We start from the raw sequence: 20,870 nt of genomic DNA on the forward strand, positions 1-20,870 counted from the left end.
CCCCACCACACAGTGTTACTAGAATATTCACTTTTATAGCACTCTTTCCAAAGATATAAATTCACTGGGTAATCCACTTGTTTGTGCTCATTACAGATATGTACTGTACTGAGTCCACTATATACCTTAACTTGACTGTAATGAGTCCACTATATACCTTAACTTGACTGTACTGAGTCCACTACATAACTTAACATAGAAAACTTTGCCAGATAAATTCAGTTCCATTTGGGCAAATAGACAAAGTCTGACAATTTCCAAGTATGAAAATCTGATGTTTTCAAATGACACTTAAAAGTTTGGCCTGCCAGTTGGGAAACTGTGGAAAACTTTCAATGCTTACTATATTCTACTCAATATTATTTAGCCTTTTGACATCTTGTTCTTTTCAAGAATAGGAGCTTTGTTTGTCTGTTCTCTTTATGAGACATAGATGCTTTCCTCTGATTATTTTTCTCTGAGAAAGGGTAAATAAATAAAAATACTCTACTAGCACTGCAGATTTGACATAAACATTGGGACAACAACCCGATTTTCAGAAATATTTATGAACTCCAAGCCTCCTTGAAGAGTATCAGATTTGGAACTGAACAATATCTTTGCTTATCTTATTACGGTCTTTCCCCCCTTTCAGGAATTGTTAAACAATTTCACGCAACCTATTACTCCTTTTTAGATTGCATTCTTTCCTCCCACATTGCCTAGCATCCCTCTTATCAACTTGATGTCTTTTAGCAGGATGTATAATTTAGCTTTGCTTTCCTTAGTGTCCTGAATTGATGGTCTTTCCAACTCAGGCATGAGCAGGTGCTGTGAATGAGGTACATTCCAACAGCAGCCACTTAGGCAGAAACAGTGAGCAAAGCTATGGAGGAGGTAATTAAAGCCAAATAGCAAACATTTAGAGGAGCCAGTGCCAAGGAAACAATTAGAAGTTTAAAAACACAAAGTCTTGATTTAAGAAAGAAAGAACGAAAGAAGGGAAAGGGAAAGGAAAAGGGAAAGGGAAAGGGAAATGGAAAGGGAAAGGGAGAGGGAGAGGGAAAGGGAAAGGGAAAGGGAGAGGGAGAGGGAAAGGGACATAAAGGGAAAGGGACATATCTCCAGTAAAGACCTTCACATTGTTTTAACTCATTAATACCACAGATATTTCTGCTCTATCTTTTGCTACATAAGACAGCAGGAAAAGCCTTGAAGGCCCTCCCAGTCTGGATAACTTTAATAATAGTAATAATAAAATTAATTAATTAATTAATAAAAACCACTGAAATTCAGCCAACTGGACACAGTTAACTTTTCAATATCCAGAGTAAATTAAGAAGCCCAACTATCTGCAGATAGCAAAAGTATGGGTGACTGTACAACATGGCTACAGGAGAGGAAGGCTCAGTCAGTGATGCTTTGAACTGGATACAGAGATACAGGGGTATACAGAGTTGTGCACTGCCCATCTGTCTAAGACATTTGCCTGACTTCCAGTTCCAAAATGGCTCAAGCAAAGCCAGAGTGTGTATTTCTACAACACAGCCAATCCTTGCAGGGATGATACCCCCATTGAGGGAAACTGAGAAGTAATTTGTGTGTAGGTATAATAAAATATGCACATTCTCTGAATTAGGCAAACAAAAAATGCCAACAAATGTAAGTGTTCATGAATGAGGCAATGAACATCCTTGAAATAAAGTCAGAGGAATTTTATTCGCTCTATGCAGTCTTTGTTTTAAATAGCAGTTAAATGCTTAACCTGCTTTTTCTACACACATCAACGGCTAGCACTTCTTATCTTCATTCTCAAAAGCTAGATAAGTAAAAAGAGAAAATAGAGCTTCTGCCTAATTCTGAGTGACCCAATAAAAAGTAGGCAAGCACTGAGGAGTGTAATCAGTCTAAACAGATCTCACACTTCAGAGAGGTTAGAAAGAATGGTCAGTTATTATGCAGACAGACAAATAAAAAGTGCAAGAGGAAACAAATGAAAAGCAAATCTACTTAATGGAGAAGAGCAAGGTATTGTTTATTACTTTATTATTTTAGTAACATTATGTTATTCTAAAATTTCTGCACCTTCTGTTCTGCAAATACTAGATGGCCGACTTTATATAGCTTAAAATAACAGTCTGATGCTTAGTGTAATAATAAAGGCTTTATAGGATAAGAACCATCTGTTGCAATTACAGTCAACTTTCTGAGATTTTCTGAAAGGGATAAAAAAACCTTAGACCTCATCAATTACATGCCCTTGATAAAGTATGAGTCATCTCAAAGGCGTTTGGCATACAAATGCAATTTTCATGGAAACAGTCTAATGAGAGAACATATTGAAAATGGTCATCCAAATGGTCTTATTGATAAAAAGATTCTCAAATGAAAGACAATAACACAGCAGTATAAGTCACTCTACCATGTCCATAATGCTGTTAAGATATATTTTTTGGGCATTCCACAGCTTTTAAGACGAATACTATTTTCAGCACTCTTTCTGGTGAGATCATTAATAAGATTATTTCACCAAATATATGTTAATTTTCCTCCACTCCCCAGCCACAAGCCTAGGGCCTGGAACTTCTTCCCACACTATGGTAAGAAATGTATCTCCAGATGTTAATAATTAAGGCATTAAAGGGTAAACCCAGTACCCACTTCCGCAGCTGCTGCAGCTCCCATGGCAGTAAAATACTGTGGCTACAGTGTTAAAGAGTGTGGGTGGATTGGAAAGGGCCTTTCAGTGTTTGTGCACTTCTGCACAACACAGGAGCCAGATCAAAAGGGCTTCCAGCACAGGCAACGTGTTGGCTGAGCATGGAGCTGGGCAGAATGGTAATGTACTTCCCACACAGGAGGCTACGTGAGGAGTGAAGAGCAGATGTTTCCTAACATATTCTTGGGTACCACAAAGAACAGGCCTAGTATGGCAGCCCTGCCATAGCCCAGATCCTGGCCTGGATCAGAGTCCTTCTCAATAGACTTTCTCTGATTCAATGATATTCAAATGTATCTCTGAAGTAACGGATGCCTTGAATATTGTGAACATCAATGGGAACTATTTTTAACAGAGTCACGTTTCAAATCCAAATGCGCTGTTTGGAGAGACTTTCAAGAAATATTATAGGGGCAATTGGGAAGAATGCTTTTCTTGCTTTCCCTGACCAACTTCTCTTTTTGGGCCTGGGACTGGGTAGCAGTCTGTCCTTATTCTGCACAGGCACCAGATATAAACAAAGTTTGACTAAAACTCGGGGTGAGTGGGCATGTTTTTAAGTAAAAACCTCAATTTTCTGCTCAAACAGACAGGTACACATTTGAAAGTCTCACAGGGTTAATCTAATGAGCAAGCATTGATAGATATTGATCTGAATGAATTTATTTTTAAATGTATTCCAAGTAAGTTTAAAATGCTTTCCTTGAGCATAGTCTTCTGGGCATAACTATTCATTCACTTGTTCAAAGGTCTCAAAAGTCGATAATTAAATTACTGATATTTAAGGTTTGAAAGCATGCCAATATTTCCCAATACACATGTTTAAAGTAGAAAAGTTTGTGATGGGACTCAGGAAAAGTCCTGCATAAGACTTGCTGAACAAATCATAGAATAGCTTGGGTTGGAAGGGTGCCACATGCAGGGCCACCAACCTCAATAACAGTATCAGACTAGGTTGCCCAGGGCCCCATCCAGCCTGGCCTTGAACACCTCCAGGGATGGGGCATCCACAACCTTTCTGGGCAGCCTATGCCAGTACCTCACCACTCTCTTGTTAAAGAGCGTGAGATTTCAAATTTACAATGACTTCTGTTGCTGCCAACTGATATTATTATCTCTTCTATGTTTTTTAATGATCTACATTAAGTTGAGGTAGTTTTGGCTCTGGTTGTATCAGGCAGGCATTTGTTTTTCCTTGGAAAATAGGACTCTTCTCAGACTCTAAACTGCAAATAGGAAATATCAGCAAGGGAAGCTCTAGCTAAATGTGGTCCAAAGCTTTAAATAAATGAAATGTAAGTTTTACAACACTTTCTTTCCCCCAAACTATCATTTTTTGAAATGACCTAGTTACAAGACGCTGGCATATGTCATGGACTGAAAATAATGGTTTTCAACAAGCAAGTTACAACATTATATCCATCTTGCTCTACAGTGATTTATTTGTACTCAGAACTGAAAACTAAGATCAAGATATTGAGGGAAAAATTCTGATTTCCAGGGCCTTTCACAAATCTTTGCTATATTTGTCTTTAATAAACAGCTAACTTTTATTGAACAGATACTAACTGGTCATTAAAAAATGAGACTCCACCTCAAAGATGTTTTGGAAGTTGGCACTTCCCATTTTTCTCACAAATTAACCTATGTTTTCCTACATGTTAAATATCCTTGCTTCAGTCTCCAGTTAAGCTATCCACATTCCTCTGTTCCAGAAAACACTGAAGAACAACCACCGACAAACATTCTTAATATCCTAATCTGTAAGTTTGTAGCTATCACATGTGAGAAAATGTAGAAGACCAGCTGTATATATATATATTATTTTTAAGAAAACAAATAATAATTAAAAAAAATCAAAGCACTCTTCCAAGCATTTATTTGGGTGACCTAAACAACTTACCTTGAAAGATGTTCCCACTGGGTGATAAAGCCTTTGGTTTACTCTCATTTATAATGGCAGTATATACAGTACGCATGCATGCACAACCAAAGATAGTGAAGATTAAAATCTCAACAGCAAAATTGAAAGAGATAAGAAGAGTGACTGAGTGTCTACAGTATTTACAAAAGTGGGGAATTTGCAGAGAGAATTCATGGAATGTTTAAGTACGCTGGATTCTTTCTTCACTGCTATTGCTTTGTAAGAAGCCTTTAATATGCTTTTTTTTTTCTTTCATACATGGAAATAATTTGGACAGCTGAGTGGGAATAGATTTGCAAGGGTCTGTAAAAAACAAAAAAATTAAGATTTTTTGTTCTTGACCTGAAACATTTTGCTATATTTGAGCTTATTATTAACTTCCTTCTTCCTATTGTAGGTCATTGCCCCCAGGGGTTAACCCTTATTAACATATGTTGCTTTTGATGCATTACAGCCTTTTCTGGAGAAAACTGAGGGGGAGCATTTCTGAATGGGGGTGCTCACCTCTGTTCCAGAGGTGATGAGGATATCAAGTCAAGATCTGCACTGCCTTCTGAGGAATCTGCAGGTGAGGTATGGGAAAGAAGAGACTGATGGGTTGGTGTCCCACTCAGGGGGGACATGGGGAGGGTATGGCCAAGCACCAGGCTGGGGATTCAGCTTACAGTGATGGCATTATGCTATTTCCCATCTCTATCCCTTCAGCCCTCTGCCACCGTGGATACAGAAATGGCTGCATTTTGAAAACCCTCCTCAAAGGACCTGGTCTTGGAAATGCCCCATGGTGGTGCAAGCTTTCACTGGTATCAATGGCTCACCTGCCTTGCAGTAGATTATACACTGTGTAGTTTAAGTAAGAGAGAAAATGAAGTAGAGACAGCTGATATACTCACCTTTTGTCCTTTTACTCCACTGCAGTCACATTTTCCACAACCTGAACAACCCTGAAAATAAAACAGAAAGCAGGGATTAATCATCTCAACTAGGTAACAGACAGAACCTACCATAACAAGTCAGGGACATCTGCAGGGTAAGACAGCACAGGGAATGTCCACTTAAACCCAGAGTAGTGCTTTGTTATCCTTATACAGATGTACACTCACAGTCACAGTCCAATAAAAGACTATTTTGTAAAAACAATAACACTATATTACTTTTAAATTATTGTATTTTGGGCCACCATTTTAAACACAATTCATTATTATAGAATACACAAGTATTCTCCATCTAGCAATATGAAAGACAATCCAAAACATGAACTTCCCTCTATTCAATAGTTATACATTCAAAGCCCAACAGAATTTTTAAAATATAATCAATCCCTTCTTAGAAGCATCTCTTTAGTACCAGGTCATTAATAAATGGCTTGCATTCTGCATACATTCTTAACCTCTATAAATATGTGCCATTGCTTTGAGGAGAAAGGGATGGTAAAACAGCATTTAATGACTTCTAGATTTAGGGTATCTGGATAACAGTTTTGAAAGGAAATTAAAATATTGTTATAATTACCACAGTAAACTATTTAAACAAGTACACTTGTATATACTTTACAAAATCAAACCAAACCACAGTCTCCAAGAGGGCAAACTACTCCTCTAACTGTGAGACATGGAGACAATTGTTAATGTCTACTGGCCAGACAATGACCACTTCTGGGTAACAGTCAGCAGTAATCAGTGTATTGAGATATTTATCACTTCATCATGAAGAGCCTCTCATTTTCTTTGCAAAACATGAAATCAGAAAGCTGATGAGAGAAGACAGATTAACTGGTGATCAAGAAAAAGCTTATGGTTTCTTAGTGTTCTTGCACACTCAAGTGCATCTGGACTTTTCCTCTCTTCCTCTCACTGCCTCCATGAAACTGCTGGTAACTAACTCAGGCAAGTCCATCAGTTTTATTAGTTTCATACCTTGCAGAAAAAAACTAGGAGGCAAACAAGCAAATCTCTGAATAATTCACCAATGAATTCAAGATCCTTCACCAGCTACAGCAGGCCATTATCTTGGAGCATTCATGGGCAGTACCTCTCTGGAATGAGGTCACATCAAGGATTCCAAGTGCCCATTCCTTGAAGCCTGTGGGCTCTACAACCTACAGAGACCTCAGTGCAGATGGGAAGCAAAAGCAAATGCTACTGTTTTGAATTTGGAAAACTCAAAAGAGACCAAAGAACAATATCACTCAGGGAAGCTAACTAATACACTAACACTTCCTAACTATATTTTATTTTAAACCAAAGCATCAACGAGAACATGGGCTTTAATGTTGAAAACCAAATTACTAAAGGCTGTCCAATAAAACTGAAATACCAACTCCTGAAGCAACTGTTGCTTTTGATGAGATCTTATTTTTTCATAAGTAGAGCCACTGAATTTGTTGTTTGAAGTCAAGCTTTCTCCGCATTCACACAAAGCAAAAATATTTCTTTTTTCCCCCTTTTACATTATACCATAGAAAGAGAATTAGACCTGAAAACAGTGCCAACACATGTTACAATGCAAACTCAATACTGACCAGGAGGCAAAAATGCCACTTTCCGAATAATGAGCTTCACTTCTTGTGACAGAAACTTCATTTTGCCTAAAAAATCACTTGAAACTCCTGTTTCAAGAACTGATCAAGTACAGCCTCTTTTAGTTTTTCAGACCTGATGAGATCACAGCTGGAGGATGCATGCCTGAAGCTCATACCTCCTCCTCCAGCACCATGTAGAATGTTATCAGTTTTATCAATACATCCCTTTTAATTCAGAAGTCTGTTTTAATTGCATCTGGGAATGTAATTAAAACACGTCATCGAATCATTATAAACATCTGTTTTCAAGTTAATCCCTCATATTTCCTTAAGCCTTTTATTTAACATACACCCTTTTAGAAAAAGGTACATTGCTATTTATTTTCAGTTGGGTTTTGTTCTTGAATCTGGCATGGCCAGAAGAATGGACTTGTGCTTTCACATCTCCTTCTGTACTTCCAAAACAGATGCTATTATGTTCTGTTTTTCCTGTTTCTTAAGCCTTAGTTTAGAACAACCAAAGGCAAGGAAGGTAAGAAGGTATGATGCATCAGGCAGCACAGCTGCATAAGATCCAGTTTGCAGACAAGAGTTGTGGCCTGCTATGCCAAAGCAGGCCACCTGTACTGCAACACTTTCTGTTTGTTTTATAGCAGCATCATCTCCTACTGTTCCTGACTGAAACATTTGTAAGCAGACGGAAGATCAGCCAACAATGACAGCCTCTACTGGATAACATTATTTGGAGCTATGAAAACCTATTTTTAAATCTGAAGGATGTGATAAGACTATGCATATGCTAGGAAGAAGTCTGAGCTTTTTTCCCTTGGTCCTTGGGGAAGATGAGAAGGCCAGACTGGAAAAAGCTTATGGATCAAAGGTCACTTTAAGGAGGTCAAAGGGTCATTTAAGTAATGAGGTGGGAAATTTGGAGAGAGGAAGATGGTTACAACAGGTACAGGAATTAGGATTTTTGTTCATCTGACCTAGTGCCTGTAAAAACATCCATATTATTTCACTGCGGTCACCCTTTATTCAGCGGCAAGAAACAGGCAATTCTGGGCTGGTATTCATCTCACCTATTTTAAATGTTTGCTTTCAGTGTAGATGAATCATGCCTTAGAGGAACAAGTATGTGAGAGAGAGAGAGAGAGAAAGGACTATGGGCTATATACAAGAACAAGATTAAAAACCAAGATAAAAATGTACAGAGGGGATCAGAGGTCTTGAGGACACAAAGTGGGACAAAAAACAATAAAAGCTCTTCATCCCTTGGAAAGTGGAGAATATAATTTAGCTCTGCATCTTTTGAACAAAGGGATTTGCATTTCTGGTATTCATTTAGGAATGAATTACTTATGAACTTTACACGATCAAGTCTTCGATGAGAAACTGTATCCTGATGGAAAAATTATAATCACCTCAAGGTAAGTGAGTTAAAACTATGCAAATTATGGCTTGCTTTAAATTGTTCTAATTTTAAATAAGTCTTAGGAAATGAAGAACCCGGGTTGTGATTTCCCATCACACAAGCCTAAAGATGAGATAGATAGCTTTGTCCTATCTCCGAGATGTTCTCTCCAAAACAGTATCTTTTCCAGGAACTGAGTGGATCTCAAAGCATCCCTGCTGTCCTCCAAGTGCAAAAACAGAGAAGGAATGGTTCTATGCAGGAAGTACAACATGGGAGGATACTCTGAAGAGGAAAGCTCTTTATCACTTGCATAGGAACCAGCTACAGATTAATATGATGGCCCTTGCCAAATGTACCATGATATTTCACCTCTGCACGGTCAGTTTGCAGCTTTTAAGCAGCTACAGCTCCCTCACATCTCAAGCCAGCCTGTTATATATTTGGTGGCATGCATTTTTCTTCCTCCTCCCACAAAACATCAGCCCAGAAGCAGAAGCTCATTTTAGCAGAATGAACTGCTTCATTTTGTGACAAGCATTTCCGTTCTGTTTCCTTCTCCCAGACTGTCTGCAACTGATAAGTTTAGTGAATCATGCTAGCAAATCAGTATCAAACTAGAAAAAAGATTATGTCCCTTTAACATCACACAAATGAATGTGCTATGCAGACCAAATATTTGCCTACAAGAGAACAATCCATTTATTAACAAAAAGTCCTAAAAGCGTGCCGCTGACGAATAGGTCTCCAAAGTCAGCAGGCCTCAGGGTGCTCAGCCCCGAGTGACATGCTGAAAAGGCTGCTGATGGAAGAAACTCTGCTCTGCAATCCAGCTTGTAGCACATCTGTCAAACCTCAGCAACAGACTTCTGCATTCTGCTCTGTTTTTCCACATCCAGCTACTTTCCTGGCAGTTGAGAGCCATTGGAACACATACAGGAACAATACAAACAGCCAGATTAGCAGCCTGAGAGGGAGACAGCGGCCATATTTGGAAATGCACCATTTCTGGAAACCACGGATAGCACCAAAAGAACACAAATCAGAGCCAGCTCCTGGGCACTCACCTCTCTGACAGAAGTGCATTTTTTGAGACAGAATGTGGTTCACCTTCCCACAGCATCAACCAGCCTCCTTTGGCTGAGTTTCACATGCTGAGTTTCCTACTAGCACAGGCTGACTGCATAGGCCTCCACTCTAGCTCAAATCCCACACTGTACAACACAGGCATAAGTAAAATCTGATATAGTTCTCAGTGTTTACTTAAGGCTGATCATGTTGAAAATCTCATTCCAGGGAATACAGTGCTCTTCCAGTGACTGAAAACCTTACAAACAGGTGACCAATGAGATCAGCAGTGATGTTAAAATTCTGTGGCTAGCCACTTCTAATTCATAGCTGAAATGCTTCAGCAAGTAAAAAATACTATTTCATCTTATAATTCACTCAATACAAAATCACATGTTCTGTTTAGACATACTTAAACTGGTCACATTTTCTGAGTACAGTGCAGACTTCCCACCCTGTGCTGCTTTTGTTCATACTCCAATTTGGGCTGAATTCTGGTACCAATTCCCAGTTTAAACACCAATTTTGGTTACGACAGCAGGATTAGTTAGTTCTAAGTGACAGCTGAATCTCCTGCCCTCAGACAGTCCTTCCCTCCCTGCTCTACCTTTCCCACGGTGGAGATTTATCTCCATATAGCAAAGGCTGCACTTCTACCTGTGCACGCACTTACGCAACTCGTATAGCTAACAAAAGAGCTAGATCAATCCATGTCTCCAGTTTCACATCACACCAAATAGGGGAATAGGGAGGTCGTGCCAACTTCAGGATACTTATCTCAAATTCCTCTCATATTTTCTTCTCTCCTCAGAATGTCAAAATAGCTCCGTAGCTGCATTACTATTCCCCTACGTTTACCCTTTAGATAGGGCTCTACTGAGTTACCTGAACTCTCCTTTGTGTGTAAAATATCACCAGTGGAAACCACTGGTATCTTTTAGTTAACTGCAACACTTAGCCAAAATATTTCTTAACTGATGCTGCAGTCCATTAACAGCTTGAAAAAAAAAATGACATGGCTACAACTTCTGATTTATTGCTAGCTAGAAAATATATATATGTATATATTAAAGGCTGTCTTATTTGTGTCTGTAATATTAGACTTATTTTAGAGTATGGAAGCATGTGGCTACACTTGAAAAAAAATAGAAAAATAAAAATATTAGAAAAATATATATTTTTTTACCCCACAGTACTTGTGCAAATGAGCTGAAGAGTGGAGTCAAAAGAAAGTAAGAAAAAGTACATTTAATCACAGGAAACCCTGGCACAAGCATTTGCACAAGTACTGTGGGGTAGCAGAGGACATTTGCTGTGCCTACAAGGGCTTTAGCAGAGCTATAAGCTTTATTAAAAGTGATAAAGTGAGGGAAGAGTGATTTACTGCATAGTTGCTCATAGAGCTTACTCCCATAACCTCTACTGTAAGGAGAGTAACTTCTTTTTGGTGATGATTGCCAAAGGGCAGGCCTTGATCTAACGAGTGGGAAATATACCCCACTCAGGAGTCAATACAAAGCTAGCCATCCTGGACTGACTGATAAACTTCAACCCACAAAATGGCTCAGGAAAAGGAACATCTTCCATGCCTTCATTTTCAGGACTTAACACAGAGAGCAAAAATCAAGCACAGCCCTCATTTCCATTGTAAAACCATCGATTTCAGATATCTGAAGACAGTTAAATGATAGGCAAAATATATAAAGAATATCTTCTGATTTTATAATGTCAGCAAATTCCAGTCTTACCTTCTCTCCAAAGTCCCCCATATCTTCCATTATTTAAAAAATAAAAATAAAAACATGGCGACTTATCTTCACTTTTTTGTTTCTCAGGAAATCATTGCCAGATTACTCTTATCACTGGGAATTCCTTGAACCAAGGGGTGGCTTATTGGTTTTACAGCTTTCAGCCTCTGCATCTCCAAGTTTGGCTCTAGTGAGCGCTAACTGAAAATTTATGTCATGCAGCAGCTAGTTAAGATCCTTGGTTGAGTCATTTACATTTTCTGAAGATCTGGTATTCATCAAGCACAGAGCGGTGCCACTCAAGATGTACTGAGGTATCCCACCTTTCTCCAGCTGCCAGGCCAGGTGGAAACAGCCTTCCCCTCAGTCTTAGTTCATGTCTGTCATGCCTAATAAACATTCCAAATGGCACTAGGTGCCTAGGTTTAAGCAATGAAAATGGGTACTACCCAGTAACCTCCAGAGGTTCATTAAACCTAGTATGGTTAAAATGAATCAAAATAGTATTTCTGCTGAAGACCTCTGTGAGATGCAAGTTGATGTACAGGTGTGGGACAGGAAGAAGCACAAGTTGGCCCCACATATTCCCTGTTAATGTCAAATTGTTTTAATATCTTTTTTAGAGACCACTTTAGACCAGATGAGAAATTTCCTTTATCAAACCTATACAGTGGAAAACTGGCACATCAGTTACTAGTGCATCAGTATCTCTATATCACTATTAATTGGAGGGAAACTTTAAGCAAATCTCACTCAAATTAACATACAGATAAGACGGAATGGCAATTTACTGCCTGAAATGCCACTGTACATGATGAAATTTGAACTGATTACAATGATTCTACTTGGGTTTTATTTATAGTCATTGCACAAGTTTTAGAAAGCTAACTGATTCTCTACATGAAATCACAACATATTAAGCTGGAACTATTTTTTTTACGGCTCTTAGGAGCTGTTTGTAGGTTTTGGCAGGTTTCTCTTCTGTTTGGCTGGGGGATGTATTTGTTTTGTTGTTGTTGTTTTTATTATTACAAGAATCTTACAGGATGTTTATACAAAAACTGCAGACAGACCACAGATCCTAGTCAGAGATCTCCAGTGTATTCCGGCCAGTCACAGCAATATTAGCTCAATTTTTATGCATAATGTTAATTATTTCAGGGACAAAAAAAATAAAGAAAAAATAATAATAATAAAAGAAAAAAACAACCCCCCACCCCTCCCCCCCAAAAAAAAACAAAACCAGTTGCAATGAAAAATCCAGGCACACCTTCTTAGTCAAATGAGTCCCATGTTGGTGGAGCTGAAATGTTTTATTGTAAAGATCTCATTTCTGAAATTCTTTTCCAAACTCCCCATGGGTCTGTCCTGGACACGGGGTCATGGGAGTCCCCTGAAAGCCGCTTTGCAAACATGACTTTCCTGTCAATTGTGTGAACATCATTTTCTCAAAGTAATGCAAATGCAGGGAGCTTCCAGTTAGCTCACAGGAAATATGAAGTTATTCCTGTTGTTCCATATTTGGACAAAAATGACATTTATAGCAAGCGTTTCCTCTAAGTAAAATTCTTTACAGGAAACTCTGGAAGGAATCAAGGTTTTTGCTTATTGAGTGAAATTTTCAGAATATCACATTATACCACGCAATTCCACACAGCTCCCACTGCTAAATATTAGCTAATCTCATTATCATTGTAACAATAACCTCCCCATCAGCCTGTCTACAAGCAGATCTACTTCCACAGACTGACAGATAGTTTTTAGTCTCCATCAAGCAGAGAAGACTGTATTTACCAAGTAACTACTATTTATTCAACTGTTTTGTTGTTGTTTGTTTGTTTGTCTGTTCCTTTAACCTATTTAAGAACTTCGCTGTCAGTTATATTTTCATAGTAGCGAATATTCCAGGTTTCAGTAGGATACAAGACAAGATGGATTCTCTGGTATTACTGTCTGGGACTATCTTCTGTTCAGTAAAAACATTTTCAGGAACACATTTCAAAAAACTCTTTCTAAATTTGGTTATGATAATCATTGCCTACAATCCCCATCCTACTCTTCTACTTTGTGAAGAGGAAACTTAATCCAAGCAATACAGGTGAGAAGCTCTCATATTCCATTTTGAGAACTTAAATAAATAGGTCTGGTTGAGAAGGACTGGAAACCATTCTACAGAACTGAAGCAAAATGGCAGCAGGCCAAGCTCCTTTGTGTTGGGGCATCTCTCAAATGGAGAAAAAAGTATCCTTCTTAAAGGCCAGGTAAACATCCTGCATCCTCTCTCATTGTTTCATTGGTCACCATGGTTTGCAGGACATGGACAGACCCTCAGGGCTCGTGTCCTTACACATTCACATACGTGATGGAGGCCCCGTACAAGGATGAAACAATGTGCGCAGTGGCCCACCTGGTGAGGTGGGTGTTGCTCCACATCCTGTGTGGGTTGCCACCCTCTTGGCTGCTACCCTGAGGGAAAGGCAACTTCCCTTGAGCCACGTGTCTTTGCCAGCCTTTCACTTTTATAACCAGTACTTGGCACCTACAAGGTCCTAATACATCAGGATGGCAGAGAAAAGCAAGTGTGTAGGAGAGACACCACCTCAGTGCTCCAACCCATCCCCAGGCCTTTCTGTAAACCTCAAGGCCAAGGAAATGCCTCAGGGGGATGTGCAGGAAGCCAGTGGAGCAATTTTGCAAGTGTTTACAGCAAGTTGGTGAGCCATGCTTTTCCCTTCCGTTAGCTGATGAACATGGAAGTCAACATAAACAAACTGATTTGAAAGTAACAACTCTAAAACAGTACAGCACTGGGAAGTGGAGGACTTCTCCCTTGGCCACTAGTCGTCTAGACTAAATAAACAAGGAGGTGAAATCTTCTTGGTGGGGACACGCACTGAAGAATGGGAGAAAGGCCCAGGAAAAAGAAAAAAACAAAACAAAACAAAAAAAAACCCAAAAAACAAAAAAAAAAACCAACTCCTGGACCTCTAGGCCAGGGCTCTGAGGATAAACCCAGGTGACATTCAGTCCAGCACAGATGAGGACAGCTGTGCTTTAAACAAATCACATGGTCTGAGCACAGCTTTCCTTTTTGTGGGCTCTGAGAACTGTGCTTTCACTTACATAATTCCACTTTCCACCAGAGGAGGAAGTTATGAGCAAGTGCAGTGGGAATGCCACCCTGGGCCTGATCTTGCCCAGCAGGTATCCATCCTCCATGTCCTATAAATACATGAATCATAGAATCATAGAATTACCCAGGTTGGAAAAGAACTTGAAGATCATCAAGTCCAACCGCAGCCTAACCAGCACCCTATCCCTAAAAAACCTCTGCTAAAACATATCCCTGAGTACCACATCCAAACGGCTCTTAAACACATCCAGTGTTGTCAATTCAACCACCTCCCTGTGGAGCCCATTCCAGTACCTAACCACCCTTTCTGTAAAGAAGCTCTTCCTAATATCCAACCTAAACTTGCCCTGGTGCAACTTGAGGCCATTTCCCCTCATCCTGTCACATGTCACTAGTGAGAAGAGACCTGCCCCACTCTCACTGTAAGAACCTTTCAGGTACTGGAAGAGCACGATAAAGTCTCCCCTCAGCCTCCTTTTCCTCAGACTAAACAGCCCCAGCTTCCTTAGCCTCTCCTCGTAGGGCTGATTCTCCAAGCCTTTAACGAGCCTCGTTGCCCTTCTCTGGACCTGCTCCAGTACCTCCATGTCTTTCTTGTGCTGAGGTGCCCAAAACTGGACACAGTACTAGAGGTGAGGCCTCACCAATGCCAAGTACAGGGGCAGGATGACTTCCTTAGTTATTTGCTCCTTCCCAGTCCTCAGCTCCCCAATCACTGGCTCCTTATACCTTAGCCCTCCCTGATTCAGATTCTGAGAATGATCTATGAAAAGTCTGGCTCTGTATGATGTGCAAAAAGATTTAGCTTAATCTACCCATCCAGAAAGGTGTATGCAGTGCCTGCAGTAAGAGCCGTACACCTGTTTCTCAGGACAGACAGACTGCTGCTGGAGCAGACGACTTGGGCAGTCCTGTGTGGAGACACAAGCTGGACTTGACGATTCTTGTGACTCTTTCAGTTACTCTCTGAAATAGTGGCTGTACCTGCACAGAGGGAAGATCCCCAGTACACAACCCCATCTCACAAGAGGCGTAGTCTCCTGTTTACACAAAGATTTGCTCCTACTTGTGAAATACCACAGCTTCTACAAAGAAAGCCTTGAGAGAAATTCCCAATAACCTCCATGACGTATTGAGAAGTATATGACTCGCTATAAAAATCTTTCCAAGAGGAACCCCTCAGCTGGAATATTTGAAGGCTATCAAATTTTACTAGACTTCATGCAATTTTTATTGCACGAATTTAACAGAACTGTCCAAAAGATTTCTTGATTTTAAAAAAACATGCTCACTTCACATGAGCTTTTCTTCTAGATAGGACGTTAGCTCTCTAATCTCCTCAGTAACATTGGGAAGAAGAGATAGGCAAGATAGTGATAGCCTCATTCTGGTCAGCAGACTCAACAAAGAGTCATAAGATTGTTAATGAGTAATTAATACCTTTTAAAAACTGTAAGGTATTCTGGAAACAGCAGCAGTAACCACAGCAGTTCAACATCCTTGTCAAACACTGGATTTAATATGCATGTAGCATGTTTAGTCTGCTTAGTAGCCAGCCAAAATATACACACATACAAAATGTTTCATTTTATAAACCCACTTCCCTTCCACGTAGATCTCAAAGCTCTACTAAACCGGTTCATCCTAATGCAAAACTACCGCTACAACAAAAAGCCATATTTAATTGCTATAGTGAAAGATTCTAGCCCGCTGCTGCAGACAGGCAGTTCTAAATCCTATAGTATCACAAGCAGACCTAAAATTGGAACAGTATTTCCTAAAGTGAAAGCTGTTTTAGGAGTACTTGCATTATAGTCTCACCATAAATTTTGGAGAGCAAGCAGGAACAGGTGTTTATTACATGCATTTATCTCAAATATTGGGGGACACAACCATTTTTGTCTGTTGTTGCAAACAGTCACAAAGGAGGCCTCTTTTTTCCTCCCTGAGAAGCACCAGATAACTACTCAGGGATACCAGGCAATACTTTGTTCAAGCGGTATTGTCTTTTAAGAATGGGTTTAGGGAGAATAAACAAGTAGATTTAAAAAGGCCAAAGGAAAACAAAAACAAAAAACAAACAAACAAACAAAAAATAATAAGCAAGAAAAAGAAAATTCAACCCCCAAGTCAACTTCAAAGCTTAATACCAGGACAGATAGTTGGGAATCAGCCCCCAGATCACTGCTTCCATTCACAAATCCACTTCTCATGGACTTTATGATGCCCCACGGCTCAACCAGAACCTCACATTCATAAAAATGCACTTGCTCTATATCCTCCACAGCTGAGTGAAGTAGGAAAATCTCAGAGAGCAACAGCCTCCCTTTCACAAGCATTCTTGCGCACCCATGACTTTCTTGTATCTGACTTCAACAAAAAGAATGAGGATGAACAGCCTAAACTGTGGATTGCAAAGCTCCTAAGAGAATTAGGAGCTACAGAGTAGAGGCCACGTCACCTGCTTCCTGAGAAGCAGTATTACCGCTGCATGGGGATGTAAAATGACTGCTACAACTTGCAAAGACTCAAGTCACTAGTGTGCATTATGCTTGTAAGACTGGATGGGTTAGATGCCTTTATGGACATCAATGTTCTCCTAATTTATTCCATAAACAGCTAACTTACATTGGAAGGAATAAACTCTACCCAAGGTGAAAATCAGATGGTCTACATTACACACTTTTTCCCATGAAATTCCACACTTCAGGAGGTTTCAGCTCCCATTTAATCCAGTCTTACTTAAGAGCATTAGGGCACGCAGGAGTTCATAGAAAGGCATTCAAATGATCAGTGTAGCTTTTATTGCCCTATTGTCCTAAGGTCAGAGTAATATAACCATTTGAGTTGAAAGGGGCCTACAAAAGTCATCTAGTCCAACTCCTCTGCAACAAACAGGGAAAATCTCAATCCTAATCCTAATCCTCTAATTTGAGCTGAATTCAGCCCTTACATAAAGGCACCAGAATACGCATACTGGGACAGATTATAACACCAGCTCTTTCTACACAAATCAGGTCTTCCAGAAAATGTTCTCACTTGCAATTTGATTGTGGAATTCCAGATGCATGATATATACTGTAAATACTGTAAATGAGCACATCCAGAAAAGAGAAATTTGCCTCAAAATGAGGAGCTAACAACTATCCAAAACATTTTACAAAGAGTTTGACTTTCTTTTTCTTCTGTTTAACTAGATATTCGCAATGTGTCTGGTCAATTGGATTTTTTCAGCATTTTTAAAACCCAGCCATGAGGGAAAAAATTGCATTACCCACGTGTATTTGTCTGGCCCAAATGGAACACAGAAAGAATTTTCTCAAAACCGCGTTTTTATTAAAAATTTAAATGTTGGAACATGACCACAACAGAACAAAATAACGACAGGAAATATTATTTTGGTGTGCAACATTTGTCAGACGCAAAAGGAAACAAACTTGTCAGACTTCTCTTTCTTTTATGTTTCTTTGTTGACTAGACAGGAAGGTGACAAAAATTGTTGGGTGTTTTTTTTTTCTTTTGTCCTTGTAAAACATACAATGTAATTTTTATTGCAACATTTCAGCCTCTGACTGCATTCAGTAAATAAAACCTACCTCATGAGCATCCAGAAGTGTTTCGTATCTGACAGCTTACAAAAGCGCTGAACTAATTGAATGCAAAACTAAAAGTAAATAGCTCTTGCTGCAGAAACGGAAATAACGTGATTTAAAAGAAAATCCATTATTTTCTCTGGAAACTTCCTGAGAAGCCATAGGTGAATAAAATGAAATATTTGCCTAACCTGCATTCCACAGGTAAAGGCCAGCAGGAATGCAAACATCGATGAAAATTGATATTTAGCTGTACATATTTTATGTGTTGTTTATTTCAAAACAGTAAGAAGCAGCCAGGTAACGTTCAACTACAAGACTGTTTCTACTTATTAGTGACAAGCAAGCAGACACAAGCAGGCTTCAACAGACTTGTGCATTAGTTAGAATTAAAAACCAACTGCAGCACAGCAAGCTCATTCATTCAGTAAAGGCTCCATACTAAACATTAAACATCATATTCTTTGTAAAAAACAAACAAACAAACAAAAACAAAACCTAAATTTTCTGAAATGAGTACCCAAGTTAATATAGAAAATGGTAGAGAAGGTAGAGAATAGGGCTCTTCCAAAATATATTCTCCCAGTAAAAGACTCAAGACACCCAAAGAGCAGCATGCAGGACACAAGGATGGCTCTTTACCCAAAGCTCATTACAGGTGAGCGCAGTCTCGGTGGGACCTGTTGCAGGTTTACCCTCTCCTTCCTTCAGGCCAAGCCCTATTATTGCCTACTATGCTGCCACTGGCATGCATCAAACCCATACTAGAACTAAATTATATTAGGACTTAATACAGTGACATTTTTCCCCACCGTCTTCTTAATGATCAATTTTAGCTTCTCAAACTAAAATCATGCTTGAGTCAATCAAAAAACTACTGCCACAATGGAGGTGCAAGATGATGCAAGAAAGCCAGAGGCTGAACCATTGAGGACCTGTACTTTCTGTCAGACTAATGTGAGAGATGTAAAACTGACAAGCTTCTCAAGTACTTCAGTTACCAGAGGCACTTACTGTTTTACCAGGCACTGAGGTAATTTGCTAAGCTGATGTATTTATGAGCTACTGCATGCTTCTGTGCTAGAAAAAGACAGAGGTCATCTGAGTTTACCTTTAAAATGAAATATTATTGATCAAAATGCCTTTTCCAAGACTGTAACTGCCACTTACTAAGATACTTTCATTTTTACTGGTTTACTGATAAGTAATAGTGGGGTTCTTGTTTGTTTGTTTGTTTTCCCTGAACAGGTAGACTGACTTGATTTCATTTCCAAAGAACTGAATTGACTGCAGCAGTCAATTGTCATACTAGCTTAGACAGGCTTCTAGTTTGCGAAAAATGATCATACCTTGTGGTACTACCAACATGGATTCATGCCATAATTTGCAAATTTCCAGGCACTCACACAGATGTTGAAAAAGAATTTCCCAGTGCTCTTTGCTAGAGCATTCCCAGCCTGTGAACAGTACTGGCAGATGTCACATTCAGCACCAGCAGCATGCAGAGTTTGCAGTTTTACTAAAGAAATTATAAATTTCTAAGAGCAAAAACTTTATCCTGCATCTTACAATATACACTCTTGCAACCTGCAATAGGTTTTCAATTATTATCCTCAGATAATGAAAAATTACCTTGGGTGATGCACACATGAAATGTGAAGACTAACACAGTCCTAACTGACAAGCATTTCACTGACATTTCAGTGCCAGATGTAAAGCTGTTTACAAGCTATAAATTAGTCTAGTTGGTTCAGAACATTCTGACTAGATTCACTAATTGAAAAATGTTCAGCTTACTGCAAGAAATGCAAATATTGACAATTTGGAGTAACAAGTGTCCTCAAAAAAACAGGAATAGAAGTGATAAATGTAAGCAAAACCACCCAAAGTCACATCACGAGACTGGCTTCAAATGCCAGCACATCTGCAGAAGCTGTATTCAAACTCCAAGTTCAGAACATGTCATTCTCATAGCAACATCCTTTATGCGCCAGATGTATTCCCAGATCATTCCCTAGAACAGACCACACTTTTAACCACACATCTAAATAACACTTAACCAAAAAAAAAAAAAAAATAAATCCTACTTACACCGTGTGAAGAGTTAAAAACAAAACAAAACAAAACCCAGCAAACAAACCCCAAGTAATTCCCCAAAGCACTACATCTACTTATTAAAAGTGGCTCATTAACAGAAAGGGCGTCAGTGCTACCCACATATAACACTAAACCCATACTAGCGTCTTACAGATAAGTAGCAAATACTCACAACTACAAAAGGTCCTTTGGGTTTTGGCTCTCTTACTCAGGCTTGCAGTTATGTGAGTTCATGAAAACCTTGCAGACTTTTTTTGTGTGTTTGTTTTGTTTTTTTCTTTAACAATTAAAAAATGTCATTCCCCTTTGACTGTCTTATAGGTTGGAAATCTGCAGCCTACACATAATTTCAAAGAAACCAGAGGGTAATTACTGAAAAACAATAATAATAATAATAATAATAATAATAATAATAAATGTCAATAAACAAACATTCTTTTTAAATGAAAATCACACTTGTTTTGGGCCCAGATTTGCTCATGGATCATTTGTCTCACTGATGTAATTCAGCAGTTGAAACAAATGAAAAAAACAAAGAAGTCAATTGTGAAAGAACTGAAGCTCTCAGGGCAGATTTGGTCTGTTTGATAAAGTCGTATTAACCAAAGTTAACGTAAGCACAAATTTTACAAGGGATTTAGTCTCCTAATATCACTGGTGCTTATTTTAAATGAGGT

The 20,870-nt window shown here is 39.1% G+C and overlaps 1 protein-coding gene across 1 annotated transcript in view; it reads right to left on the bottom strand.

Moving 5' to 3' along the window:
- COL4A1 (collagen type IV alpha 1 chain) overlaps positions 1 to 20,870 on the bottom strand; it is a 107,367-nt gene that overhangs the window by 56,786 nt on the left and 29,711 nt on the right. Inside the window, exon 2 of the mRNA XM_072342939.1 lies at positions 5,516 to 5,566. Coding sequence (XP_072199040.1) covers positions 5,516 to 5,566 — 51 coding nt within the window. The remainder of the gene's footprint in view (positions 1 to 5,515; positions 5,567 to 20,870) is intronic.

The sequence above is a fragment of the Excalfactoria chinensis genome, chromosome 1 (genome assembly GCF_039878825.1).
Source record: "Excalfactoria chinensis isolate bCotChi1 chromosome 1, bCotChi1.hap2, whole genome shotgun sequence".
In the NCBI taxonomy this organism is placed as follows: Eukaryota; Metazoa; Chordata; class Aves; order Galliformes; family Phasianidae; genus Excalfactoria; species Excalfactoria chinensis.